We start from the raw sequence: 27,554 nt of genomic DNA on the forward strand, positions 1-27,554 counted from the left end.
GAGCCAAGGCGAGTCCAAAGCCTCCAAGCAGCTCGGGCTGCGGGGTGCTGCCTCGCCCCAGCCGCTCCTTGGGCGTGCGCGGGGTCTGCTCACCACCTGTACTCAAAGCGGCTCTACCGCTTCCTTGGAATCAGCTCCCTTTTAAAAGTCTGCGTCAAGGACTTTGAAAAGGAAATGCCTGTTCTAAGTTAGAGGAGGCGGCAGCCCTACCTGCCTGCAGAGACGGTTCCGACCAGGTGTGTCTGCTGAGCCGGAGGGGAGCGCCCTCGGTCCACGCCGGCCACGCTCCAGCCCCACTCTTCATTCTCCCCATTTTACAGACCAGCAAACTGAGGCAGAGCGGGGCTGAGACTACCCCCGCCCCGGGCCGCAGAGCCGGCACGAAGCTCGCCGGACGCGGAAGCCCTGCGTGGCCCCGCGACACACCCGCATTGGTAGAGGTGCGTGCGCCCCGCCGCGCCCCCAGCGCGATGCTTAGACGCCGCGGGGGAGCAAGTCTGGAACCGGCTCCGGGAAGGCGAAGGGCGCGGGGATTCACCCGCTGAAGCCAGAGACGCGGAGGAGAGAACTGGGATTGGAGACAAGACTTCACTCCAGGCTTCTTCAGGCGTAGTTAGCATCTTCGGAGGACGGGGTTTGGGGGCCTCTGATGTCAAAGGCCACTGAGCGGACCTTCAGGCAAGCCCTGTTGGAGGGTCTAAGGTCCCAACCAGCCTTAGCCGACTCCAGTTCAGTCACTCAGTCGTGTCCGACTCTCTGCGACCCCATGGAATGCAGCGCGCCAGGCCTCCCTGTTCATCACCAACTCCCCGAGTTTACCCAAACTCATGTCCATGGAGTCCCTGACTCCAGGTTCCTGCCAAACAACTCGGGGGACCCCTGTTACGGTTTCTGGCGGCCTGAGGATGCGCCAGGGTTCCGGCGAATCCGTGGGCACAGGTTACAGGTGCAATGGGCTTAGGTGAAGATTGCCCTGGGACTCTAGGAGGGCTTCTGGGGTGGGGTACACAGGCTAAAAGTGAGAGCGGAGAAGCTGGGGGTCACAGCATCTTGATCTCTGGAGAGGAGAAGGAAAGCTGCTCCAGGGGATAATGCAGGGTCCTGGCCGCAAGATAAAGGGCTTCCTCCGCAGCCTGCCTTACGAAGCAGTGAAAACATAAAGGCTCTCCCACCAGGTTTGAAGCCACCTAACAGCCCTGCTCGTTTCAGCCACGCCTGCTCTGTGAACAGCGCCCAGGACACTTACCCCGGGGGCTGAGGGGGCAGACGCACGGCAGACAGCGGTGCCTCGGTCTGCTGGCAGTGGGAGTCGTTCCAGGAGGGCTTCCTGGAAGAGGCCCTGCCCTGGGATGGAGGGCACAGGAGGAGAGAGGCGTGCGGCGGGCAGAGGGGCTGAGGCCGACCTGCCGGTGGCCACGAGCTGGTGATGGCGTGCTGCAGAGGGGGACCTGGTTTTAACCTGAAGACTCAAGGAGGCGGTCAGACCTTTGTCGCCAGAGGCAGAAGTGGGCGCCTGGGAGACGGCGGTCCAGAGAGAAACGGACTGACCGGAGCGGGAGGAGAGGTGGTCTGTAAACCTTACAGACGCTTCCTGCACCTGCGCCATGCAGGTGCAGCTGTGTCTTAACAGCATTAAAGCACGGAGTCCCTGCCCTTCAGAAGTTCCTGTCTGCCTGGAAGGAGACATTTCATCAGTTCAGTTCAGTTCAGTTCAGTCGCTCAGTCGTGTCCAACGCTTTGCGACCCCATGGACTGCAGCACACCAGGCCTCCCTGTCCATCAACTCCTGGAGTTTACCCAAACTCATCTCCATGGAGTCATTGATGCCATCCAGCCATCTCATCCTCTGTCGTCCCCTTCTCCTCGCACCTTCAGTCTTTCCCAGCATCAGGGTCTTTTCCAATGAGTCAGCTCTTCGCATCAGATGGCCAAAGGTGGAATTCCAGCTTCAACATCAGTCCATCCAGTGAATATTCAGAACTGAATTCCTTTAGGATGGACTGGTTGGATCTCCTTGCAGTCCAAGGGACTCTCAAGAGTCTTCCCCAACACCACAGTTCAAAAGCATCCATTCTTCAGCGCTCAGCTTTCTTTATAGTCCAACTCTCACATCCATCCATGACTACTGGAAAAACCATAGCTTTGACTAGACAGACCTTTGTTGGCACAGTAATGTCTCTGCTTTTTAATATGCTGTCTAAGTTGCAGACAAAACGTGAACATGATTTGAGGTCCCGCAGGGTGTGTCCTGGTGGAAGAGGCGGGAAGAGCGCAGCACGTGTAGGCAGTTGTGGGCGGGGCGGGCTTTCCAGAAGGGCTGCTTTTAGGCATCTGCCATCTATGGGGAGGGTCGGGAGAAGGGGGCAGGGGGCAGGAGCCGTGACCGTGAACCCGTGAAAGGGGCTGGGTTCAGAGCTCAGGTTTTCTTCTCTGCTGTCACGAAGCCCTATGAAGGTGGGGGCGACAGCAATTTGCGGCACCTCGGGCCCCTGGGCGCCTGGCCCTTGCAGGGTCAGCTGTTGGTGAACCCAGCACAGGCCCAGCCCTGAGGTCGCAGTGGGTTCCCCAGGTCGGGCTTCGGGCTGGTGCGGGCCACCCTAGGAATTCCTCCAGGAGCAGGAACCCCTTGTGCAGTAGCAGGGCCGGTGCATGCACACACACACATACACACACACACACACCCTCACACACATGCACACACATGCACTCACGCACACACACTCACACACACACTCACATGCACACGCACGCACTCACACTCACACACGCTCACACACACGCACATGCACACATAAACACACAACACACTCACATAAACACACATGCACACACGTGCGCACACATGCATTCATACATGCATGCACACACACTCACATACACGCGTGCACACACGCATGCACTCACACACATGTACTCACACACACACACATGGGGATTTTACAGGACAAAGCGGGCATGAGCACGTTCACAGACGGAAGGAGCCCGAGAGGGGCCTCTGTGGGCACGGGCGGGGGACCTGGCAGGGAGCCTGACGGGTCAGGGAGCAGAAGGCCCCCGTCTCCCCCCAGGAAAAGCCTGTGGTCAGCCGGGCCGGCCACCCAGGCAGCTCTGGAAGAGGGAGCCCCCTCAGGAAGCCCAGGGGCGCCCCTGCCCAGAGCCCACAGAGGCCTGTTGTGGGGAGATACGGGTGGCCGGGGGCCCTTCACGTCTGGGATCCCCGAATGAAAGACGAGGGCCCCGTCCAGCCCTGTGTGGGTGAGACTACACTCAGGAAGGAAAGGAAAGGCGGTCTTGATGGCTATTGGGGTTGAGGACCACGTTTATCATCTTCCTGCTCATCGCAGAGTCCGGTTTTTCCACAACAAAAACGATTTATTTCTGTCATTTTTTAAGCCATCCGTGTTGAGATAAGAAGGAAACCTCAGAGGCACGAGAGGAGAAAGCGTGGGCCTGACCAGGGGGGTCAGGTCAGGACGCACACCCGCCCCCCCCCCACGCCCCCCGCATGGGAGGGACGCTCCTGTGGGTCTGGGGGCGGTGGGGTCAAGTGCGCCCGCCTTTGCCCTTGACCTCTGCCCGCGGCCTTGGTGCCACGTCACCTGCTTTGAGAACAGGATCGGCTGCAGGGGGTGTGGCTCCCTGCCTCCTGGCCGGGTGACTCCTGCTTGCAGTCCAGTGGCCCCTCGGCTGGCAGCCTGGCTGCTCTGGGCCTCAGTGTTCCTTTCGAGCCTCAACTATCTGAGTTTGAGAGGGTTTAGAACGGCCCCCCCTGACCGGGGGCTACAGACCCGATTCTCAGCTTCGCCGTGGCTGACGCTGACCGTGACCATGGGCACGGCCAGAGGTGCCCCTCCCAGAAGCCCCCCTCTGGGCGTCTCTCCTGCATCCCTCTGGTTGCCAGAACCCCTTCCACCCGTTCCCAAGCATTTCTGTACCCCAAGGGGTTACGCCTCTGCTCCCCACCGCCACAGGTATGTGTTTTCCCATCTCTGCAAATCCTGTACTAACTTGATATTTCATACTGCTGACATTTGTATAACACAATAAAGCGTGTGTTAGTCACCCCGTCATGTTTGACTGTTTGTGACCCCATGGACTGTAGCTCACCAGGATCCTCTGTCCATGGAATTCTCCAGGCAAGAACACCAGAGTGGCTTGCCATGCCTTTCTCCAACATAATAAAAGGCATATATTATTATTTTGATTTTATAATTGTAATATTTCAGCTTGATTTTAATTCATACTTTATAATGTTAAAAATAAAATTGAATTAAAGATATGTGTTTCTTTTTCTTTTTTTGAATATAAATTTGTTTATTTTAATTGGAGGCTAATTACATGTTTCTTTTAAAGAGAACTTTATACCACTAACATAGATGGGAAGCTGCAGTCACTCCCCTGAGTCAAATGTCCTATAGAAATAGATATACTGCACACACAACTAAGGTCTTTGCTTTTAGCTCGAGGCTGATGCAGCTCTTTGTTAAAAAGAAGGATCAGAAAGCATTAAGGTGGCTCAGTGGTAAAGAATCTGCCAGCCAATGTAGGAGATGGACAGAGGAGCCTGGCGGGCTATAATCCTTGAGGTTGCAAAGAGTCAGACACGCCCGAATGACTAAGCATGCTTGCAAAATCTTGAAAGATGTGAAAATGCAAGGCAGCCTCCCCCAGGAAGCCTTCCCAACCTTCCTGGTCCTCCTGTGCTCGGGACTGAGGCTCGTGGAGGGCCTGCAGTCCAGTGTGGGCGCTAGTGTGCTTGCTGTGCTCAGTCGCTCAGTCGTGTCCGACTCTGCGACCCCGTGGACTGTAGCCCACCAGGCTCCTCTGCCCGTGGGGATTCTCCAGGCAAGAACACTGGAGTGGGCTGCCATGCTCTCCTCCAGGGGATCTTCCCAACACAGGGATCAAATCCAGGTCTCCCGCATTGCAGGCGGATTCTTTACCAGCTGACCCACCAGGGAAGCCCCGGGATACACTGCACCCTCCGATAAACGGGTTGACCTGCGGTTCTGTGCACAAGTTCCTGGAACCCCGAGGGCCGCTGCCTCTGCAGAGAGGCCCTCCAGGGGCTGCACACAGGGATAAGCCAGGCTATTTTCACCATTTCCTTCCTCCCACTGAGGCAGGGGTCACCGTCAGCTGCTTCACACAGCGTGGCCAGCCACCGTGGCTTCGGCCAAGACAGTTCAGACCACAGAAGGGGCACCCTGAAGGCAGGCCAGTCAGGTAAGTGGCCCTCATCACCCAGCACCACCTCCCACTGTGTGGGCCCCTCCTGGGGATTCGGGGGCTCCAGGTCCAGGCCTGGCAGAGAGAGGCGGCCTGTGGCGAGTCCAACCTCTGCCCCTCCTGGCGGGTGGGGCGGGAGCAGGCAGAGGCACGGGCAGGCATTCCCTCTGAGATACCGGGTGCTTGGTTGAGTCAAGACTCATTGGTTTATTAAACAGACATTCCTTGGAAGCCTGCCACAGGCCAGCCCTGGTGGGAGCCCACCTTCGGAAGGGGAGGTAGCCTCCACCAAGTCCTGGAGGGGCAGTGAGCCGGGCAGAGGACTGGGGTTTCTAAGAACTGAGTGCAAGCCTGGTGTCTGACAGTGCTGGGCAGCCCTGGAGAAGGCAGTCTCCCTCTCTGGGCCTCTTTCCCAACTGCAAGCCTGAGTCTCGATCTAGGGCTTTCCAGATGGAGCCTGGTCTGGGTCCCCTTCCCCATCCTACCCCCCAACCAAACAACCTCAGCCAGCTGCTCTGCATACCAGGGACCCCGAGAAAGTTCACTCTGCTGGGAACCAGGCAGAGGGGTTTGAATTCATGGGCCAAGGGGTGGTCGGTGGTGTGCACGCCATCTGCCAGACCCAGGCTTAGGTGTGCAGGGTGTTGGGGAGAGACCCTGACCTGGCCTGCTGTCATTCAGCTGGCACCTGCTGCCCCCGGCCCTGAGCAGGGGCTGGTGTCTCTGGCAGGGGGCAGGCGGGCCCACCCCTCCCAGGAAGGGACTGAGTCCACTCCTCGCCCCCCTCGCAGTAGCCACCTTCACCCTCCGGCCTCCTGAGCATCTGGGGAGGGCCAGCCGGGCTGCGTCCAGGGAGCTTCTCGGCCACGTCCCCACCACCCATTTCACGGAGGAGAAAGCCGAGGCTTCAGAGGAGGTGAGCGGCCCCTGTCCAGTCGGGCCGGGGCGGGGGCAGGCCGCGGGGACCTCACTGCCACTGTCCCCGCAGCCCTCCCGCCCGATGCCCGCGTGGGTGGCGCTGCTGTTGTTCTGGGCGGCCGCCGAGGCCTCCGAGGACTGCCCGGCCGCGTGCGCCTGCCGTGCGCTGGACACCATGGGGCTGCAGGTGGACTGCCGCGGCCGCGGGCTCGAGGTGCTCCCCGCCCTGCCCGCCCCCACGCGCGAGCTCCTGCTGACCAACAACAGCCTGCAGAGCGTGCCCCCCGGCGCCTTCGACCACCTGCCGCAGCTGCAGGCCCTGGATCTGGCGCACAACCCGTGGCGCTGCGACTGCGGCCTCGTCTACCTGCGCCTCTGGCTGGAGGACCGCGCGCCCGAGCAGCTGCTGCGCCTGCGCTGCGCCGGCCCCGCCCACGCCGCGGACCGCACGCCCGCCCAGCTCAGCGGCTCGGAGCTGGGCGGCTGCGGCTGGACCCTGCGCGAGTCCTGGGCTGGCCCGGGGTCCTGGTGGGACGCGGCGCTGGTCGTCGTGGCCGCGCTGGGCCTGGCTCTCCTGGTGAGCCTGCTGTGCACCATCCCGGTGCCCCGGGCCAGCCCCCGGTAGCTCAGAAGAAACTCGCCGCCCAGCCAGCCCTTATGCAGGCTCGGAGGTGCTTCCCTCTTAGCATCCCAGAAACCCGCATCTCTGTGTTCAGACGCTGATCCGGGCTTCCCTATCCCCCAAGTTCCTAGTAAAATGGCTGGGTCCACCTCCACCTCCCGCCCTCCAAACTACCCCCAACCCCACCGTCTCTGGACACCCCAGGGCCCTTTCCCTGGTCCCAGCCCGGTCCCCATGCCCTCCTGGCTGCTGGCACCCATGCCCCACACTGGCCACGTCACAGCCCACAGCCTGGGATGGATGCTTGAAGCACGTGTCCCCCGTCTTGAGGAAACCAGGGCTCTGATGAGGGTGCGTCGTCCAAGGTCATGAACCAGCCCAGGCAGACGTGGGGTCTGAGTGGAGGCCGGTGTGGCCCCCAGTGTCTGTCTCAGAGGGGACCCAGGGCAGGCAGGGGCAGTGTGGCTGGGCAGCCATGCCCTCTGGCCAGCAGGGGCCTCGTGTGGGCTCGGAGGCCCGCTGGGGGGCTCTGGGCGTGTGACTGCTGTGGCCATCTCCAAGCTTCAAGCAAGACAACCAGTCTGGGTGCGGATGGCGCGTTAGAGAAATGTTTACTGGTTTAGGAATGTGTACACTCTGGCTCTGCTAAGTCTCCATAAAGGCAACTTGTTCCCATGTTTTAAAAAATAGATTTGCTATAAAGATTCTTATATTCATAAATAGGCAATGAGAAAAATTTCCAAATGCAACAGCATCCTTGGGCTCAGGCCCTCCCCAGCCCCCAGTCCCATGCAGGCTCAGGGGTCCCTGAGGCCCCAGCCCCGCCGCCTTTCCCGGAGAAGTAACTGAATTCAATATGAATTAGGAGCTTCCTCCAGCTCCGAGCCAGCTGGGGCCTGTGTCCTTGGGGTCAATCCCGCCCTGCTTCTGGGACAGGGACCCACCGCTCTGGCTCGTGGGTCCCTGGCCTGCCTGCCCTCCTCGTGTGAATACAAACCCCACCGTCCCCAGGTCCTCCTTGAGCCCAGACCGCAGACCGCCTCTTCTGGGGGGGTGGCTGGCAGCTGGGACACTTGCCGGCCCTCTGCCCCACTTCCTCTCCTGCAGCCCCTAGGGTGGGGGGGGGGGGGCAGGACCCCACCTGCTCCTTTATAAACAAAGGAAGAGATTGCAGTTGGGAAGAGGCGGGCTGTGTCTTCTCACACACTTCTCCATTAACTCTCACCAGAGTCCAGGGCCGTCTGACAGAGGCCCAGGGCCCAGAGGTGGTGAGGGCCCCGCCTGGCGGGCACCCCCGAGCAGGCCCGCAATGGCACACCCAGGCTGCGCCCGGAGCACCGGCCTGGGTGTCTGAGACTGAGGACCGGGAAACTCGCAGGAACTCTTTCTCACCATGGGCTGTGAATGACACGGACTCGAGGGGAGGGTGGGAGAGTGGGGAGGGCAGCAAGGGGTCTGAGGACAGAGGCTGCTCCCGGGGCAGAGCCGTGTGCGGGTGGACACCATCAGGGTGGACCACGTCCCAGGGCGACGGGGGCCGGAAGGTGTTGGGAGGGGGAGGGATTTCATAGTGCCCTCTGACCTCAGCTGGGGGGCGGGGGGGGGGGGGGCGTCCGCCTGCAGCATGGAAGCTCAGGCTGACGAGCTCAGGGAGGAGTCCGGGGAGGGGGTGGGGCCGCTCTGGGCGGAGGGGGCAGCAGGGACATGGCAGTGGGGTGGGGAGAGAAAGTGGGGAGTTCCAGGCTGCAGCGGGCATGGCCTGCGGTGGCAGAGGAGCCCCCGGCGCCGGACAGCTATCCCCCTGGACGGTCCCCGCAGCCCAGACCCCCTTCCTCCCTGAGGCCTGCAAGGCAGCTGGGCCCGGGCTCAGTACCTGTGCTCCCTGGAACTGGGGTGCCCCGCCTGTCCCCGGAGCAGAGCAGCTGCCCTCCGCAGGGCAGCCTTCTCTATCCACTGGGCCTGGACTGAACACCGGGCTCCACCCGAACATGGGCCTCGAGCAGAGGGGTCCTGGGGTTGGAGGACCTCTGCCCTTGGCCCGAGGGGCCCTTCTGAGACCTCAGCGCAGGCACTTTCTCCTGTGCAGGCCAAGGGGCTAGGCCCTCCTCCCATCAGCAGGACAGAGGAGGGAAGTGGGCAGCCTTCTTGCTCCCAGTTCCCAGCCCACCTGGCCGACAGTGGGCTGACCCCCTAGGGCAGACCCCTGCCCAGCAGCTCCCGGCCCGACTGGGCCAGTATCCTTTCCTCCGGGACCAGAGCCGGCAGCCTGACTGCCGAGAGGACACTTGGCAGGTGGGAGAGGGGAGGGGCTGAATGGGGAGGGGCTGGGGGTCACCAGGGGAGACCACTCACCTCCCCCAGCCCAGGGGACAGTGCTCCTTCCAAGGGTCCCAGGGACCTGGGTCCCTGCTGTAGCTCTGACCTCAGCCCCAGCTGAAGGCCACAAGGGCGGTGGGCCCAGACCCTGGACAGCCAGGCCCGTACCCTTTGTCTAAGCTAGACTGGCAGGGGTGGGGGGTGCTGGCGCTCTGACTGTGGCAGCAAGCATCTCTGCACGGAGGGTGAGACGGGGTGCCCTCCACTCGTCCCTGAAATGTCCATCCCCCCATCTCATGTCCGCTCCTCCCAACCTGCTGAGAGCCAGGGCTAAAGGAGTCACTGCTTTGGCAACCTGAGTGGAGAAGCTCTGGCCCCCAGGCCAGTGGCCGAGTTCTGTGGGTGACGGCCCCCACTGGTCCCGGGGGAAATGGGAGAGGCAGGGCTTGCTGAGGAGGAGCCGGCCGGTGCCGGGTGAGGGCTGGCAGTGACGGAAGGAGGGGGCCGGTGGCCGCACAGGAGGCCCTGGGGGGACCTGGGAGGACCCGGGGCCCTGGCTGGGCGCCTGGGAAGCCACAGCCCACAGCAGCCTCGGGGGTGAGACGGGCCAAGCCAGGAAGCGCAGAGCTGGGGCGATGCTCCCAGGCCCCTGCCAGGGCCCACAGCCCTGGTTCAGGCCTCTGGGCCCCTCCTGCCTCTTCCCTCGTGGAGGCCGGCGCTGCCGTCGCACACCCAGGCCTCGGGACAGTGACCAGGCCTCCCCGTGGGCGCCCCGTCAGCAGCCACAGCCCCAGCTCTCCGCGACGTCCTTGCTGTCCAGCTGGATGTGGTCAGCGCCCTTCTCGCTGAGCCGCGGGCCGCCGTGCCGCACGACCAGCTCGGTGGCCACCCTCACGAAGGCCTCCTCCACATTGCTTGAGTCCTTGGCCGACGTCTCGATGGCACACAGGATGTCGTAGTGCTCCGCCAGGCCCTGCGCCTCGGCCAGAGGCACCTCCCGCAGCTGCCCGAGGTCCGACTTGTTCCCTGTGGGCAAGCGGGGGCGGCGGTGAGGCAGGCGAGCCTGGGCTCTGCCTCGATTTTAATCCCTCACCCCATCCTTGGGGCTTCCCTGGCGGCTCAGACGGTGAAGAGTATGCCTGCAATGTGAGACTTGGGTTTGACTCCTGGGCTGGGAAGATCCCCTGGACAAGGGCAACGGTGTCCACTCCAGTATTCTCGCCTGGAGAACCCCATGGACAGAGGGGCCTGGTGGGCTATGGTCCCTGGGGTCACAGTGAATCGGACGCGACTGAAGTCACTACCCCCTCGTCTAATCTCTTCCTTCTCTGTGCCAGAGGCTCGTGTACTTTACTGAATTTTTTCTATGAAATAGAAGCAGCAGAATTGGGCAAAAAGCATGCGGGCCCTTAGAGCTGGAGGCAGCTGCGGGTAGAGACACCAGCTTTCAGCTGCCTGCTGTGTGACCCTGGGGTGACTCACTCCATCTCGGAGACCCGGCCTGCCCACTCGGGACACCACCTTCTGCAGAGCAGTGACTGATGGACACGGTAAGCTGGCCCCGGGCAGGCCCTCCGTCAACTTTGCTGCTGTTATTTAGTTGCTCAGTCCGACTCTTTGTTGACCCCAGGGACTGTAGCCCGCCAGGCTCCTCTGTCCCCGGGATTCTCCAGGCAGGAACATGGGATGGGTTGCCATGCCCTCCTCCAGGGGATCGATCAAACCCAGGTCTCCCGCATCGCAGATGGATTGTTTACCGCTGAGCCACCGGGGTGTGAAGTTACAGAAACCTGGTCGTGGTTTTTTTTTTGGTAAAATCTCGTTATTATGTTTATTATTAACCCTCTCCTATTTTAGAGGGGAATTTTTAATCCTCTGTAGGATCATGGGTTTTGATGATTTTGCTCTTCTGATAAGAACAGTGCAGACCACAGCTGCTCTGAGAGCATGCCTCGGCTTCTCCTCTGAGGTCTAAGGGGATTCGTTATATTTTAGGTAATCTGGTCAGCTGCTCCTTGGCCCAGTTTATGCAAGACTTTTTTTATACTTCTTGGAGAAGGAAATGGCAAGCCACTCCAGTATTCTTGCTTGGAAAATCCCATGGACAGAGGAGCCTCATGGGCTCCAGTCCATGGGGTCGCAAGAGTCGGACACGACTTGGCGACTAAAGCAAGTGGCTGACTTTCATAGTGTGATCACAGGGACAAGGGCAGACAGGCGCTGTAAAGACCTGGGGTCCCTGGCGGGCCAGTGGCTAGGGCTCAGCGCGTCCACTGCTGGGGCCAGGCTTCAGTTCCAGGTCGGGGAACTAAGATCCTCCAAGCTGTGTGGTGTGTCTGAAAAACACACACACAAACGCCTGGAAGAAAAGCCCTACAACGTGTTTGATAACTGTACACGGCGCAGCAGCCAGTGTCCGTGGAGGGCGCCTGCTTGGCTCCTGATTTCAACAAACGGAAAAGAAAAGCGCACGTGGTATTCGTGACCTGACCCCAGGTCGGCTGGCTCGCTGTGCTAGGAGAGGCCAGACGTGGAAACAGCACTGCCATCATACGTTCTAAGCACGTGTGTCTTTTGTAGCTCTGGCTACAACACCCGGAAATGAAATGGCTGTGCTGGGGTCTGCCCCAGAGGACCGCACGGGGCAGGGACAGAGGCTGAGACGACTGCAGATGGGACCTGCAGGTGGACCCGCGGTGTCTGCTGACCTGGGCTCACCGAGCTACTCCCTCCTTGGGCTTCTGTGAAATGCTCTGTGGGGAAGGTTTTGTTCTAAGTCCTGGATGAAAGGGAGGCGTCCGGGCAAGTGGGAGGGCCCCCTTCCTGCTGGGGGGTGGGGAACAGTCCGGCCCAGCGCACCCACACTCCAGCCCAGGCCCCTCTGCACAAGCCGGCTGAGAGGAACCAGCCTGAGGCCTGGGACGAGGGCCCCAGGGACACACGTGTGGGCCACAGCTTCCTGAGTCCAGGCCTGGAAGTTGACACAGGAGAAAAAGGCAGAAGGCAGAGCACGCCCTGCAGCAGTGGTTCTCAGGTGGGCTCGCCATGGCACCTGGAGCCTGCTAGAAACTCACGTTCACGGGCCCACCCAGACCTCCCAATCAGACGCTTGGAGGGTGTCCGACTTCAGAGAGACCTGGAGGTGGACAGACGCCCACCCAGACCTTCCCGATCAGACGCTCTGGGGGTGGAGGGGAGGGGTCCGATTTCAGAGAGACCTGGAGGTGGACAGACACGTGAGAAGCCCCTCTGCAGTGGATGACAGAGCAAGCCCCTGAACACAACCAGCCTCCTTCACGTGCTCAGGGGCTGCGTGAATTGGGGAGAAATTACTTCTCATTTCTGAGCCTCCTGACACAGGAGGAGCAGGCAGGGTTCTGAAAAGATGTGTGACAAAGAGGGAAGCAGCCTCGGCCGTGGTGCGGCCACGTGGTGACTGCCTCCAGGCCCCCTCCCCTGGTTCCTGCTTTGGGATGCAACTTTACAGGTGATTAGTAGGAACTGCATCTTCTAGATCACGTTCAGGTCCTGGCTCTGTGCCTGCCTGGCCAAGCTCTGCCCACCCTTCATTTACAAAGGAGACAGACAGACAGACAGCCGGCCTCACCGATGAGCAGCTGCACGATGTTGGAGCCCGCGTACTTGCGCACGTCCTCGATCCAGTGCGGCACCGACAGGAAGGAGCTCCTCTTGGTGATGTCGTAAGCCAGGATGGCCCCGTTGGCGCTGCGGTAGTAGCTCTGCGTGATGGTGCGGAAGCGCTCCTGACCAGCCGTGTCCCAGATCTGCAGCTGGAGAAACGGGGGCCCTGTGAGCCTGCAGGTGCAGGGGACCGGGAGGCCTCGCCCCCAGACCCACCCCCAAAGCACTGCTTCTGCAGGGCAGACCACCGGCAGGTACCGGACAGGACGTGCCAGGAGGTGGACAGGCGGAGAGGTCTCCTGACCTCCTGGAAGGCAGCTCAGCGGCCTGAGCAGGATGGGGCGGACCAAGAAGGGGCAGGAGCCCCACCCCCACCTCCAGAGTCCCGGGGGGCAGAAGGGTGGGCTCAGTGCTGAGGCAGGACGTGCACTGGACCCGCGTGGTGCCCCCTCTGCCCTGGACGCCGGCTCACTGCAGGGCCACGACCAGCACCTCCCCCGCCATGGGGAGGCCCCCAGCCCTGGGGCTCTCTGCTTGGCCTCATTGGGGCCGGGGACGATGCCAACACTGGGACGGGGGCCTGGGGGAGGCAACAGGCAGTCTGCTCCTGGGGCCTCGGTCATCAGCTGACTCAGCCTGTTAACCCCAATCCCAACTCCAACCGCAACCCCGACCCCAAGCGCAGTGCCTCTCCCATGCAGGTCCTCACTGCCCCAGCGCCCCTCAGCGCTGCAGGACAGGGGCCCACGTGGCAATCATCTCTGGCTCCTAGTAGGAGCAGTGGGCTGGTAGGAGGGACCCCCGGGGCGGGGGTCTTCTGTGCTGTACAAACCACAGGCCCCGGGGCCCTGAGAAGGACACCGGCTCTGGTCCAGCCCGAGCCGCAGGCCATCCGCTCTCCTCCGCGGGCACAGGCACTCTGGGGCCTCTCTGTTGGGTTCTGAAGGAGTGTCCGGGGTGGGGACAGACCCGGAGGCCTCGCACAGTCCTGTGGGCAGGGCCCCTAGCCTGGGCACTGTGCACGTGACCATCTTTTCCCGGGCCCACACGAGCTGTCTGACAGCTGACGCGCTCTGGGCTGTGACTTGCAAACCAGACACCCTGTCGGAGACTTCCTGTGTGCTCCGCAGGATGAGGGTCTCCAGGAAGCAGGCCCCGGGCACAGCTCACGCAGGGGTGATGCAAAAGGCGGGACCCTCAGCACCACGCCAGCCCAGGATCCAGATGACCAAGGACTCCCCTCCATACCCCAGAGGGGAGTGCAGATCACAAAGACAGAGGTCAGGCAGAAACAGGAAAAAGCAACCTGGACAAAAGAGGAAGCCGGCAGAGTGTCTCACACTCTCAGAAACAGTCATCAGCATTTTCATTAGAAAAGACCCCAAAACGGTAGGAGCACACCTTCATTTTCAGTAGATGGAGCGTTTGGAAAGGAAAAAAAGAGATCTTGAAAGTTAAAAATATAAATGAAAAATGTGACGTAAGGGTTGGAAGACAAACCTGAAGAACTCCTTCCAAGTGAAACAAAAAAATGCAAAGAGATGGAAAAGAGAGAAAAGAAATTGTGGGAAGTAAAACAAAAGAATGCAAAGAGACAGAAAAGGGAGAAAAGCAGCTGTGGGGAGTAAAACAAAAGAATGAAAGAGACGGAAAAGAGAGAAAAGCAATTGTGGAAGCAGTCTAGATGGTCCACCGTCAAGATAGTAAGAGGTTTGGGGAAAAAAAAAAAGTAAATTCAAAAAAATACTTCAAGAAAACTCCTCAGAACTGATTGAAAGGGCCCGCCGAGCAGACAGGATGGAGGAAGACAGACTCACACAAGCTCTTGGCTGCGGGACTCCGCGACAAGGAGGCAGAAGAAAGGGCCCTTACGCTTACAGGGAAGAAAAAGAAAGAAAGGAAAAACGGGTCTTGAGGTTTCGCACAAGAGCCACATCCCATTAGATATTCAATCAAACGATGCCTAGAATTACGAAGGGAGATGACCACCAGCCCAGAATTCTCCCCTAATCCCTACGAGTCAAGTGCAATGGTTTAACAAAGGCGTTTTCAGACACACAGAAAATTTACCTGCCACCCTTTCTCAGGAAGCTGCTGAAATCAACCAGAATGAAGAAAAGGGGACCCAGCAAATGGAGGACTGAAGACAAAACAAAGAGAGGTGGGGGGCCCCAGTGCGGGAGGGAGCTCCCCAGAGCCTCCAGTGCGGGCAGAGTCATTACCGGCGGCCGAAACCCCACTCCCTGAACAACCAGCAGACGGAGAAAACACAGAGGCTGCCGTCTTGGGGACGTAACCAGCAAGCAGCACGCGACCACGATTCCTGAGAGAAGCAACGCTCGTGGAGTGCCCCCATCACCAGCGAACCTTCGCCGGGGCTCTCCCGGCGACTGGACTGGCCGCAGGATGGGGGTGAGCGTCCAAGCAGGGCACGGTGGTCCTGCTGAGCCCAGGAGGCAGACAGCAGAGTCCTGAGCAGCTGATGTGGCTGGGATGGAGAGCGATGCAGCGGGTGGGAGGGCCCAGAAGCCTCGGGGAGGGGTGTCCCTGGGGGGTCCCAGCCCACGGCCCTGTGCAGCCGCTGAGACTCGAACCAGAGAGCGGCTCCTCTGGGGGTGGGAATACACCGGACGTGGAGGCTGAGCCGTGCTGGGGGGCCTTCCGGCACAGCCACGGGGAGGAGGTGCCCGAGGCCCTCGGAGTGACAGAGGTATGAGGCGAGACGTCAGGACGCCTGCGGCTACGTGAGGACCAAGGTGAGAAGCTGGCCTCCTGACACCTGCCCAACAAAGCCCGAAGCTAAGCTCGCGGTTTGCAGGCCAAATTCCACCAAGGTAAGAGGCTAGAGAAACACCGTCGGGCTTGCACCTGTCTGCCCCAACAAAAGACGAAGGCCAGACACACGTTCAAGGTGATCAGCCAGTCACTGAGTTGACTACAAGGACCAGAATCCGTGCTCTTCAAAAGAAGATACCACAACCCAGTCAAACAAGGTGTAAACCAGTGCTTCTAATATACAGTAAAAAAAATTACTATAGTGAAAAGATAAATAAATAATAAGGAAGATTGGACTCCCTAAAGAGAAGAGCGGTCAATATAAAATGAGGCCAAAATGGACCCAGTATTGGACACAAAGAATCAAAGCCATTATTTTCAGTGTAATCCGAGAATGTAAGGAAAATATCACTCTGAGTGGGCAAACAGGGAGTTTCAGTAGAGAAAGGAAATATTTTACAAAATATTTGTAAAAACGTATTTTAAAAGGGTCAAAATTCTAGAACTTAAAAGTACAGTAAGTGAAGTGGAAAGCTCATCTACTGAACATAACAGCAGGACGGAGACAAAAGAGCATCAGTGGCTGGAAGAAATTCTCATAGAGACTATTTACTCTGAAGAACAAAGAGAAAAAAAAGGAAGAAAAACAGACAGAATATTGACCAAGATAAAATGATATGCTGGACCATAAGATAAGCCTCAATAAACCTCCAAAAAATGGTATTCTCACAGAATATTCCTCTAACCACAAACGATCTAAAACAGAAATCAAGAACGCGCTGGGACAGACTTCCTCCAGAATGGAGCTGAGAGGAAGCAAGACAGTGAGGAGAAAATTACACAGCATGTTGGACAGATGAGGAGAGCCTGGAGCTGAATTGGTGGCAAAGAGACACCCAAGCCAGAACAAGACGGTCGGGGCTGCCAGGGGAAGCTAGGGAGCCCGGGAAGCAGAAGATAATCACGGCACGGTCTCCACGCCACATGGCTTAGCCCTGAACAGCTCTGACTAATTACAGTGTGCACACTCAGCCATCCCAGCAAGCACTCAGCGGACACCTGCTCCGAGTTCTAGGTACCACAGGAAACAGACGCAAATTCCTGTGGTCAAGCTTACCATCTCATGCAGGAGACAGATGCTAAGACAGTGAGTAATAAGGACATATATTTGCTTACATAGAAATACAGAATGTAAACAGAAGAGTTATTATAAAATGAGTAATAAAATAATCAGTAAGCTAGACAGTGATAAGGGGGGAAGAAGCGGGGGAAGAAGTCATGAAATACGGTGAGCAATGGCATTTCAGGTGGGAAGCCCTCAATGAGATAGCTGTCGAGCCACGACCTGAAGAAAGTCAGCTAGCTGTGCGGATGCCTGGGAGACACGCATTCCAGGGCGAGGGCGGTAAGTGCAAAGGCCCTGAGGCAGAGGCACAACTGGTGTAAGAAGCAAGAACATCAGTGTGTCTGGAGCAGAGTGAAAAGGGGGGGAAACAGGGCCTGACCGAGAAGCGTGAAGGGGCTGGAGTGTGCGGAGCCCTGCCTTCCCTGGGAGTCAAGGGGACCCCAGGGGCTTTGAAGGCAATCAGATCTGCTCTTTAACAAGATCACTCTGATGACTGCACGGAGGCAGATCAGAGCAGAGCACGGATGTGGGACATCCCTGGTGGTCCGGTGGTTGGGAATTCCGCGCTTTCACTGCCAACGGTCCGGGTTCCATCCCTGGTTGGGCAACCAACGTCCCACAAGCAGCTGTGCAGCTCACACGAAAAGAGGGAGAGAGAGGACAGGAACAGGGGGACAGCTGGGAGGTCACGGCCGTAGTTCGGGTAGCGGCGGAGGTAGGGAGACGTGGTCACCTGGGGTACACTGAGAAGACACAGAAAGGAAGTCAACGCTGATCTAATCAACGCTGCCACACGCCTCTACTGGGAGGATGCAAAGCGTGTGTGTGTGAGAGATGGGGGCGAGGGCTGTGCTGAGAGTGAAGCCTCGTGTCCTAGAGTATAAAAGCGTGTGTGTGTGTGTGTGTGTGAGAGAGAGAGAGATGGGGGCAAGGGCTGTGCTGAGAGTGAAGCCTTGTGTCCCAAAGTATAAAAGCGTGTGTGTGTGTGTGAGAGAGATGGGGGCGAGGGCTGTGCTGAGAGTGAAGCCTTGTGTCCCAAAGTATAAAAGCGTGTGTGTGTGTGAGAGAGATGGGGGCGAGGGCTGTGCTGAGAGTTAAAGCCTCGTGTCCCAAACCAGGAAGTCGACAGAAGACGCCTGTGCGTGGGGGAGGAGGGGCAGCAAAAGAAGCAAGAGGGAGACGAGCCGGAAGTGCTCAGGAGACCTTTGCGTGAGAAGCCTTGTGGAAGCATCACAGACACCTGTAACTGACGACAATTACAAATGAGTGAAAAACCAACACAGCCAGCTACAGGTTACGGTATCTGGGTCAGCCCACTCGTGAAATCTGGGCAGGGCTGGAGGAGGTATTTTTGGCAAGTAGGTCCTTCCTGCGGTGGTGATCTTGCCATCCTAGTTCTCTGCATCAGAGCCGGGGGAGGGACGAGCCGGGTCACGACGCAGCGGGGCCAGCCCCGCCCTTCCCAGCTTGGACTCTCAGGCTTCGGCATCAGAAAAGGGGCCACGAGGCTCTGCTGTGGGATGGTGGAGGCGGCCTGATCCATCCCGGGCCCCAGCGCCCTCGGCGCTCAGAAGCCAGGCCTGGAACACCCCGCCCTCCAGACAGCCATGGACAGCTCCTCCAGCAGGCCAGGCCTGGGGGAGCTGTGAGAAGCGTCCCGAGTCGGAGCCACCTGAGCACCAAGCGGCCTGAAACCCGACGAGATACGCCACCTGGATGCGGGGCGGGGGGACTTGCGAGGCGTGTGCTGGGGGGCATCACACGGGGCCTTGGGGGTGTGGGCAGAGACCCCCAGCCCCACAGCTCAGAGGACATGGGCAGCTCTGGGGGTGTAGCAGCCGACCAGGGGAGGCATCTCAGCCTTGCGCTGAGTCCAGGCCCATCCTCCCGTCTGCCTGCCTTCCCGCACAGCCCTCCGCAGGGCCCAGCACGAAGGCACTCCCGGGTGTGGGGTCCCCTCTGCTTGGCAGCTCCTGCCCCTTCGTGGGGCTCACCCGCCAGGCAGGCGCCAGGCTCCCTGCAGATGATCTGGCATGTCTGTCCCCCACTGGCCCTAACACTCTGCAGCCTCCGCCTGTGTCCAGATCCCTGCCTGAATCGCTCCTCCCCAGACCCTCGCCACCCACCCCCGTGCCCCGCACCCCCTCCTCAGCGTCTCCACCGCCCGGCCTGAAACAGGCACGCAGGCCTCCTCCACGGTCTCTGTCCCTCCCGCACGTGGGTCTCCTGGGGGCAGGCGCTGTGTCTGCCTGGCTTTCTGCATGTGCCCAGAACCTGCATGCAGAAGGCGCTGGATAAACACTGTGTCAGCTGGAGGGGCACCTGCCCACCATCGAGCCTCGCCCCCTTCCAGCAGCCTGGCGCTGCGGCCTGGACTCAGCAAAGCTCCCCGTCGGGCCATTTGCATCCTCACGGAAAGTTTCACTACTCAGAGTGCAGAACAGGAGCAAGCGACCGAGAAACACCTGCTGAGCTGAAACCACCACCCGGGCACCCTGTGCCCACCCGGCGGGCGGCCTCCACCTGCACTCACTGGACGGACAGACCAGCACCTCAGGCTGCGAGTCACACCGAGCTCCCCTCCCCACCTTCCCAGCCAGGCTGTCGTCTCCCAGCCGACTTTGGGGGACTTCTCTGGGTTGCTGATACCCAGAGTGAAGGCCAGAGGCATTTCCGAGGTACAGAGGGTCAGAGTGAGGCCGGGTCAGGATGGAAGAGGGCCCCAGGTGGGGGAGCTGCCCACTCCAAGTCACCAGGGGCGAGTCACAAACAGGCGGGTGGGGAATTCAAGGGAAAGAACAGCCTCCAGGTGAGGAACAGCCTATTTTCCCTTCAAAGTGCCACCTCTAAGGACTCCTGGTTCCTACTGTGCCTCTGGGTCCCCACACTCGTGATGAGAATTATCATTGTCATATTTCCTCCTCCAGGAGAGACTGCATTCACCTTGACCTTTGGTGAACTCCTACCGAAGCTTCTGGGTCACCTTGGCAGCGGAGCTCCCCCGACACATGGGCTGGGCCCCACGCCGAGCGGACCTGTCTTCTCCATGGTCCTCAGCCCTCTGCTCTGGACTCTGTAACAGCACGCAACATGGAGGATGCCGGCTGCCTCAAACTCGGGTGCCTTGGGGGCCAGGCAGGGACCATGAGATGAGTAGGATGGCTGAAAAGGATGCCCTGCCTAACACACACGCAATTAAAAAGAGAGTCAGCAAATCGCCACCACGCAGGCCACCTGCCCGGCGCCGGGTCCGCTCTGCACGCGGCGCCTCCGGGGAGCCAGTGGAACCCGGCCAAGGTCCTGCCGGCCATCCACCCCCGAGGGCACCCCCAGGCCTCCACATCGCCCGCAGGCCGTGCCCACCTGGCGTGTCTGTCCCCCACTGGCCCTAATGTGAGACCCAAACGAAATGGGCCTCACAGCGGGCGATTGGGCACAGGGCTGTGTGCGCGGGCTCCTGTCTGCCAGTCTGCCCCTTGCTGTCGAGAACGGGCTCTGGAGAGGACGGACCCGTCTCATCCCTCTAACCTGGCACAGAGCCGGCCCCGGCCAGGAAGGAAGCCCTCTGCGGGCAGTTCCTGTGGTCAGGCCAGCGGGCCAGGCGCTGCCCTCCAGGGAGGCTTCCCACAAGCTGCGGCGGGAAGTCAGTTCCACTTACGAGGTTACAGAAACCTAAGAGGTGAAATCAGCTGCACCGGAGCCGGTGTCCAACACCGTCCCTCCCGGTGGACACACAAGAGGGCTCTATCCCAGCAGGCTTTCCCCCAGAGGACGAGGTGGGCGGGGGAAGTTCCTTGCTTCTTCGTAGCAGAGGGGACCTTAGAGAAATTAGTTCTCAAGCCAAAACTCTGAAAACTGGTCAGACGGACCCAAACCCGAGTCCCCGCGCTGCTGGCCGTGGTGTCCCGGGACGCGGGGGGCCTGAGCCGGGGGTCTGCAGGCCCCTCCCAGCCGGCCGCTGTCACATCTACCTCGGCCCCGGCTCGCAAACAGGCCTCAACCCAGAGGCAGGTGCACGCCAGGAGCACGAGGCCTCGAGGAAGACGGGGGACTTCCCAGGTAGCCCCGTGGCTGGGACTCCACGAGCTCAGTGCAGGCGGCCCGGGCTCCACCCCTGGTCAGGGAACTAGGTCCACGGGCCACACTAAGAGCTTGCATGCCGCAACTAAGATCCCACACGTCGGAACCAAGTCCTGGCACGGCCAGATAAATTAAAGAAAAAGGAACCCCTCAGTAACTGTGGTCCAGCCTCCTCACACACGGCCCAGGGAACTGACTTGGGGACCAGAAGTGACCCGCCCACCATCTACTGGAGGCCGCCTCTGCAGGCCTCGGGGATGAACCTTGTCCCCCACACACGGCGACTGCCCGCGCATCCTCATGAAGGCCCAGCCTGCCGAGAGCCAGGACTCTGCTTTTACAGTCGGGCCTCTTCTGGGACCAAAGGCCTCCTGACAGCATGGGAGGCTCCGCTCCAGCGGCTTCTGACCCTCCAGGGTCATCAAACCCACCCCGTGATCCAACATCGGGAGACACGGACACGGTTTCCCCGGGAGACCACTTCGAGAGGGACCGATCCTGGAGACACATCTAAGTTCCGGGTTGCTGCCTTTGGCACAAGCTGTGTGCAGGGTCACATACCTGGTCCGTGGCTGCTCAGGCCTCTGCCTGGGGCAGCAGAGGAGGCCAGCGAGGCCAGGCAGGGAGGGGACAAGCCTGTGGCCCAGAGATGGGCCTGGGTCACTGCCCCAAAGCAGGCCGAGAGGCCCCTGACTCCCAGCACTGGCTCGGTTCTGCTGCTGTGCGTTCAACACGACAGCATCTCGCAGGCCGTTCTAGAAGGCAGGCACGTTCTTCTGTCCACACTGGCCATAGGCGCCCCTTCTCCCAACTCATCTGAATTCAGCAGGATTGGTTTAACGAGCAGAAGGCATCAGGAGGTCGACGTGACACCGCCAATCTAAGAAAACGTGAAACGCAAGTGATGCGCGTCGGCCTAGATGTTACGTTGCTCCCAAACCCTTCCGTGCGCGACTGTGCGCCAGTGTCTCTGGCAGTGCCACAGGGCATGCAAACAGCAACGGGGAAAAGGCGTCAGGCAAGGTTCTGGTTCAGGCCTGCCCACACGGCCTTCGTCTCCCCGTCTGCGAAATGGGGTCTCACAGGGCGGCAAGGACCACGTGGAGCAGAGCGTGAGAAGAGAGGTGGAAACTGGGAGGATGGGGGATGGGGCGAGGGCTGCCGGGCACCACACAGTCCCTCTTGCCCAGAGCCTCTGGAGAGAGCCCTGCGACACCAGCTCTGCAAGGGTCGCACGGGCCGAGGGGAGGAGAGAAGACCCGGACGGGCTGAAACCGCGCCGACCTCAGCTCCCACCGCTGATGCTCTGCTGTGCGTCGGGTCCTTCAGCTCTGGGGTGACCAGGGAACAGACCAGGCAGCAAAGCCCCCCTTCCGGCGTCTCCCCACCACACCTGCTGCCTCCGGACTGGCAGACCCCTGGGAGGCGAGGTCACTCTGCCGTGAGCATGGCCATCACAGCACCCGGAACACACTTCCTCAGACCAGCAGCAGGGCCCAGAACCCTTCTCTTGCCCAATGGTCCTTTTGCTATTTCTGATCAAAATTAGCAAAGTCAGACTAATTTTATCCCAATAGGAAAAAGCATGTGAGCAAGACCAGACCACTGGCGGGAAGGGCTGAGGACGCAAAGTTCAAACAGAAGCCTGTGCCTTCCACTACGGCCCTGCCCTTTGCAGACCAGGACCCCTGCCGGGTTCAAGGTCCTACAGCGTGGGCCCCGGGGCCCCGACTGAGCTCGGTGCCGGACAGCCCTGGCCGCCTTGCCTGCACGGGGACAGTGACCCCGACGGAGAGCTCAATACAGGGGTGCACCCCTCTGGGGTCGACCCACCTGTGCATCCCCTGCGAGGTGCAGACCGTTTTACCTAACAGACCTCTGTGTTGTCCCAGATAAGGTGGGAGAGCGGCGCCCGGGCTGCGTCTGGGATTTAGAACTGGCCGAGATCTCCTGGGGGACGTGAGGTGAGGGGGCCGGGCCGGTTAAGAAATAGTCTTAATAATAATCCCTAGGGAGGAAAATGCTAACAGCAGCAACAATAAAATAATCCCTTATGTTCGGACTTCCTTGGTTTATCCACAACAGCACCTTCAGGACAGACAAAGAGACAGGTGAACACTGCCTGCCTTCTTCAAGGGGACAGAAATGGAAAAGAGTTTTTAACTGCATAGCCTTTTATGTCTATGGAATTCTGATCCACGGGGATGGATTATCCAAAGACGTACGAGGGCAATTTTTAACTATTTTGAGTGGGTCCGTAGTTGTCCAGCAACCCTGAGAGGTAGACAGAGCAAATCGTCCCATTTCCTGAAGGAGGAAGCCCAGGGCTCCAAGCAGGGAAAGCAACTGTCCAGGGTTGGGAAGAGGCCGAACGGAGCCAGACGAAGAGACCCAGACCTCCAGACCCCCAGTCCAGGGGTCTCCTTCAGAGACACCACTGCTGAGAGGCCCGCAGCCCCCAGAGCCCCCTCCAGGTTCAGCCTGAAGGCCGGAGCCTGGTGAACGCACCCACGGCCAGAGCCTCCCCCCAGCAGAGCGCTCCAGGAGCCCCGGGCGCGGCCTCATGCTCTGTTAGCGGACAACACCCCAGAAAGTCCTTGGGGTTTCAACTTCAACCCTCATTCCTGAAAATCTCGGAAATGCCAAGTCCACACGCTATTCTCCAAGTGTGGTGGCCACAACTGCCTTTTCACGAGTCATTAACATGCGGAATCTCAGGGTCATCGTTATGGACTGAGAAGGACTGAGGAGCGGTCACGTGTAAAAGTGGGTGCTGGACTTAGAGCCAGTGAGATCCTGGGTCCAAAGCCTGGTTCTGCCACTGACGTGTGTGTGTACTGGTCATTTCCCTTATTTTGGCTTCAGCTTCCTCCCATTAAATAAGAATTAAGGACCATGCATAGAGTGAGCTCCGTACATTTGACACTGGCAGGTGTGAGGAGTCCCAAGGTGTGGGGTCCGCAAGGCAGACTGCATCCACAAACAAGGCAAGACCAAGCCCTGGCAAGCCCTATGAACGTACCTTAAACTTACCCTGCCACGGGTGGAGGGCCTCGGAGGCCAGGAAAGGCCTCTCTGAAGAGGCGCCCGGGGCAACGGCAACCGAGTGATCTGGAGGCAGATCACGGAGATCTGGGGGCAGAATGTGGGCAGGCGGGACAGCAGGGGCAAAGGGCCTGAGGCAGGCATGTTGGAAGGACTGAAAGGGCTAGCGAGGCTGGACAGTTTGCTTGAGGCAAGGAGATGACTTGGGCAAGGCAGACGGAGGCCCAGCCCTCTAGGAAAGGAGCTGGGATGTCATTCTAGTTACAAGAGGAAGTAACTATTAGAAATAAAGGGATTGAATTCCATCTGTGATGCTCCTAACTTTCTGTTTCTCGGAAAGCAGAACTCTTTATTCAAATAAGGACAAGTAGAGCCTAAACATAAAGCCAGACACAAGTACTAGCCCAGCTCTACTGGGTGAGAAGCGAGTTAAGGCCCTTCTGACCCCGCGGCCTCTTGGCCTCCCCACTTCAGCCCACAGCACCCCAAACACTGCGGCCAGAGGAGCCAGCAGAGCACTGGGTGATCTCTCTCTGAGGTTCCTCGAGCACTAACAAGAGCCGCCAGCACAGGCGGGGCGGCCTAGGAGATCACACTGGATACTCGCTGGAGCCCGGACAGGCCTGGGAGGGTTTTAAAGTAAATCTCTGATGTGGACGAGCCTTCTGCAGCAGCAACAATGAAATCTGGCTCGTCAAGGGCTCCAGTTAGAGTCACGCTGCTGAAACCAGAGAGAAAACAGATGGGCGGTTGCCAGGGCCCGGGTCGGGGGAGGACGCTGACACAAAGGGATACCCGGGAACGTTCTGGAGGGAGGAATCGGCTCCCTGTACATGCTGGTGCGGGTACAGGGCTGCCCGCATTTGTCAAGATCACAGACCTGGGCGCCCGATGTTAGAGAGGCCTGCTGTGTGTAAGCGGAACTTCAATAAACTTTTTTGATTTTTTTTTTAAAGTCACTTGGCTGGAAGACACCCCAAAGATATCTTATGGGTGAGGAGAAAGGACCTGCTGAGTCCAAGAGCCCAGAATCCAGGAATCGGAAGACTGTCTCCCCGCTGCCAACCCCCACCTCCCAGATTCAGGTCACAGTCTCTTCAGTGCTGAGGTTCATGTTTCTCTGGCTGCAAAATGTAAATAATTGCTTATTTTTACATTGCCTGTTTTCACAACAGGCTTTCCCACTCCACGCAAACGGAAGCACTGGTCGGGTGTAGGGGAAAGACCCCGATGTGGTGGAGTCAGAAACGCTGGAAGAAAACTTCCTCGTCTGTCGCCTCCCAGCTGTGTGCCTGGGGAGGCCCGGCCCGTGTGAGGTGGGGCTGAGCACCAGGGCACATCTGTGCAACCGCTGGCACACTGCAGGCTCTAGAGAGGGTCGGCGGCGTGACCCTAAGGGGGGCTGGCATGTCTAAACCGCTTCCCCATCCCAGACCCAGACCTGCTTGCCCCCGCCGCCCCCCCCCCCACCCCCGGGGAAGAACACCCTGGAGGTGACCAGCAGGAAAGGGAACTGCTGAGCTCTGCCCTGCATTGCACAACCCGCTCAGGTTGTAACCTCGCCAGGTAAACAGGAACACCCTGCCCCCTCCCTGACCCCCGTCAGCAGCCGGGGAGGGGGGCGGCATGCCCCATCCTTCACGCCCTCCTTCACGCCCGTCCTTCAGCTGGCCACTTCCCCGGGCTGCTGGCGGCGCCTCAGGGCACAACCCACACTCCACCCAGCCCACAGCTCTTCCCTCCACCTGCTCCACAGGGTGGTCCTGAATAATGACTCAAAGCTGCCTGCCACACCTTGTTCTTTTTTCCTGTCCTAAGGAGACCCAATGCACACAAACTCCAAAGACTATGGGGAAAAAAAAAAAAAAAAGGAACCCTCGGGGCAGGGAGTTTCTGCTTTCCCAGTCATCTACTCCAAAGGCGCTGAGGGCTTGCTGAGGGCTTGTAACCGCTGTTGGCAGACTTCTCCATGGTGAGGCAAGCGGGAGGCGACACCCGGAAATTATCCCTCAGAAATTATCCCTATTTTGCAGAAACAAAGAGCTGAGCTTTCTGGCAAAAGGCAACCGGTAGCAGACCCAGGCAGCCCAGCAAAGCTGGGCCCGCGGTATGGGGGCTCAACCAGAAAACATGGAGGTAAGGGGGGCACCCCTGCCCAGGGCTCCTGGGAGCCAGGCCAGAGCCGGTGGGAACGCAAAACCACGAAAGAGAGGAAAGGATGTCAGTCCGCGCTGTTCGGCGAAGCTACCGAGCAAGAACAATGGTCTCTCAATCCAGCACGGAGGGCTGACACCCAGGTTAAGAGACTGACGGGCGAATCACAAACGCTAGTTGTCAGACCGTCGCCAGGACGCTTCGACAACTGCATCCTGCGGTTCTGCAGAGCCACCGCCGGAGCCCGGGGCTCGCCCCCACCTTCCGGGCCGTTTTCAGTTCCCGTCGGGCGGCAGCTGGGGGAAGGGACTCGGGCCGCCCGGCCGAGTCAACTTCCACCACCCGGTCCACAAAGACACTGCAGGGAGGCGTGGCCAGGCCGGAAATTCTGACAAAAAAGTTTTGGCCCTCCGGTCCCAGAAGCAACTACTTCCTGCTCCCTCCTAGTCGTGCGGGGTCGAGGGGGGGAGGATGTTCCTTGCGGCCTGGGGTCCCCACCGAGGGCCGAGCTGGGGGCCTCGACCGCGGTGGGGCAGGGACAGGCCGGCCCGACGCCCCCGGGGCCTGCACCCGAGGCTCCGCACCGCCGGGCACCGGAGACTGGTACAAAGTCCCCGGGGGTAGGGGGTGTAGCTCGCGGAGCAGGGCCTTCTCTCCGCACCCCCCAAACTCGCGCACCCCCGCGCCCCGAGGCCCGCGATCTGCGCGCGGAGGCCGGCCCCGACGCCAAGGCCCAGGCCTGCTCCGACGGGAGGAAGGGCAGGGGCCCAGCCGCCGCGGAGCGGTCAGGCGCTGGCCGCGGCCCCCGCCCCCGCAGGGGAGACCCTCCAGGGCGGGGCCCGACCCCTACAGCCGTGGGGGCCCCGGGCCCGGCCTCCCACCTTGACCCGCTGGCCCTGGATCTCCAGCGTCTTCATGGTGAAGTCCACGCCGATGGTGCTGCCCTGGCGCTCCGAGAAGGTGCCGGTCTTGAAGCGCTGCACCACGCACGTCTTGCCCACGCTCGCGTCGCCCACCAGCACCAGCTTGAACAGGAAGTCGTACTGCTCGTCCGGGTCCCCGGGGCCCGGCCCCGCCATGGCGCGGGAGCCCAAAGGCCGGAGCTCCGGACGCTGGGGCGGCCTGGGCTCGCGGAAGCCGCGGGCCGCCTGGCGACGTGGAAGCGCCGCAACACCTGGGGAAGGGGCGCCACCGCCCGCCGGCCGCCCCGCCCCGGCCCGCCCCGCCGGCCAGGCCCCGGGGCCGCGGCTCCGCCCGGGACGCGCCGGGTCCGGCCCTCCGCGCCGCGCCAGGCCAGTCCGGCCCTGCGGCCCGCGCCGGGCCCCGCCCCCGTCCTGGCCCCGCCCCCTGCGCTGTCCTCGGCCCCACCCCCAGCGAGGCCCTCCCCCAGGCTCGACCCAATCAGAACCCAACCTCAGGCCCGCCCCGGCCGGGCCCCGCCCCCAGCACTGTCCTCGGCCCCGCCCAGCCCCTGAGAGCAGCCCTCAGTAGGTCAGCACCCTCGGCCCTGCCCCTAAGCCCGCCCACAGCGCCCCCGTACCCGCCGCGCCCCCACCGCCTATTGACGCCCAGGGATCTCCTACCTGGGCCGTCCCAAACTCAGTCTGGAGTGGCTTCGAGAGCAGGGGAGGGTCTCTGGGACTGTTG

The 27,554-nt window shown here is 60.3% G+C and overlaps 2 protein-coding genes across 3 annotated transcripts; one reads left to right on the plus strand and one right to left on the minus strand.

Moving 5' to 3' along the window:
- The first annotated feature begins 6,221 nt into the window (after nucleotides 1-6,221).
- On the plus strand, nucleotides 6,222-7,278 carry GP9 (glycoprotein IX platelet). The gene has a single exon (XM_061397271.1). The coding sequence runs from the start codon at nucleotides 6,230-6,232 to the stop codon at nucleotides 6,770-6,772; it is 543 nt and encodes a 180-aa protein (XP_061253255.1). The 5' UTR covers nucleotides 6,222-6,229; the 3' UTR covers nucleotides 6,773-7,278.
- An 85-nt stretch (nucleotides 7,279-7,363) lies between these two features.
- On the minus strand, nucleotides 7,364-27,112 carry RAB43 (RAB43, member RAS oncogene family). 2 transcript variants are annotated; one of them, XM_061397270.1, is made up of 3 exons: nucleotides 26,789-27,112; nucleotides 12,693-12,870; nucleotides 7,364-10,111 (listed from the first exon to the last, which is right to left on the minus strand). In XM_061397270.1, exons 1-3 carry the CDS (start codon nucleotides 26,984-26,986, stop codon nucleotides 9,861-9,863), a joined length of 627 nt encoding a protein of 208 aa, XP_061253254.1. In that variant the 5' UTR covers nucleotides 26,987-27,112; the 3' UTR covers nucleotides 7,364-9,860. The 2 variants fall into 2 exon arrangements, with proteins under 2 accessions (XP_061253254.1, XP_061253253.1); XM_061397269.1 differs by having other exon boundaries at nucleotides 12,693-12,876; nucleotides 26,789-27,108.
- Nucleotides 27,113-27,554: the final 442 nt, after the last annotated feature.

This window comes from Bos javanicus, chromosome 22, assembly GCF_032452875.1.
Source record: "Bos javanicus breed banteng chromosome 22, ARS-OSU_banteng_1.0, whole genome shotgun sequence".
NCBI lineage: Eukaryota > Metazoa > Chordata > Mammalia > Artiodactyla > Bovidae > Bos > Bos javanicus.

Coding starts and splice junctions, on each gene's coding strand:
- GP9 (XM_061397271.1), top strand. CDS start 6,230: ATGCCCGCGTGGGTGGCGCTGCTGTTGTTCTGGGCGGCCGCCGAGGCC.
- RAB43 (XM_061397269.1), bottom strand. CDS start 26,986: ATGGCGGGGCCGGGCCCCGGGGACCCGGACGAGCAGTACGACTTCCTG. Junction 12,877..26,788: donor TCCAGGGCCAGCGGGTCAAG/GTGGGAGGCCGG, acceptor CCGTTTCTCCAG/CTGCAGATCTGGGACACGGC. Junction 10,112..12,692: donor CATCGTGCAGCTGCTCATCG/GTGAGGCCGGCT, acceptor GCTTGCCCACAG/GGAACAAGTCGGACCTCGGG.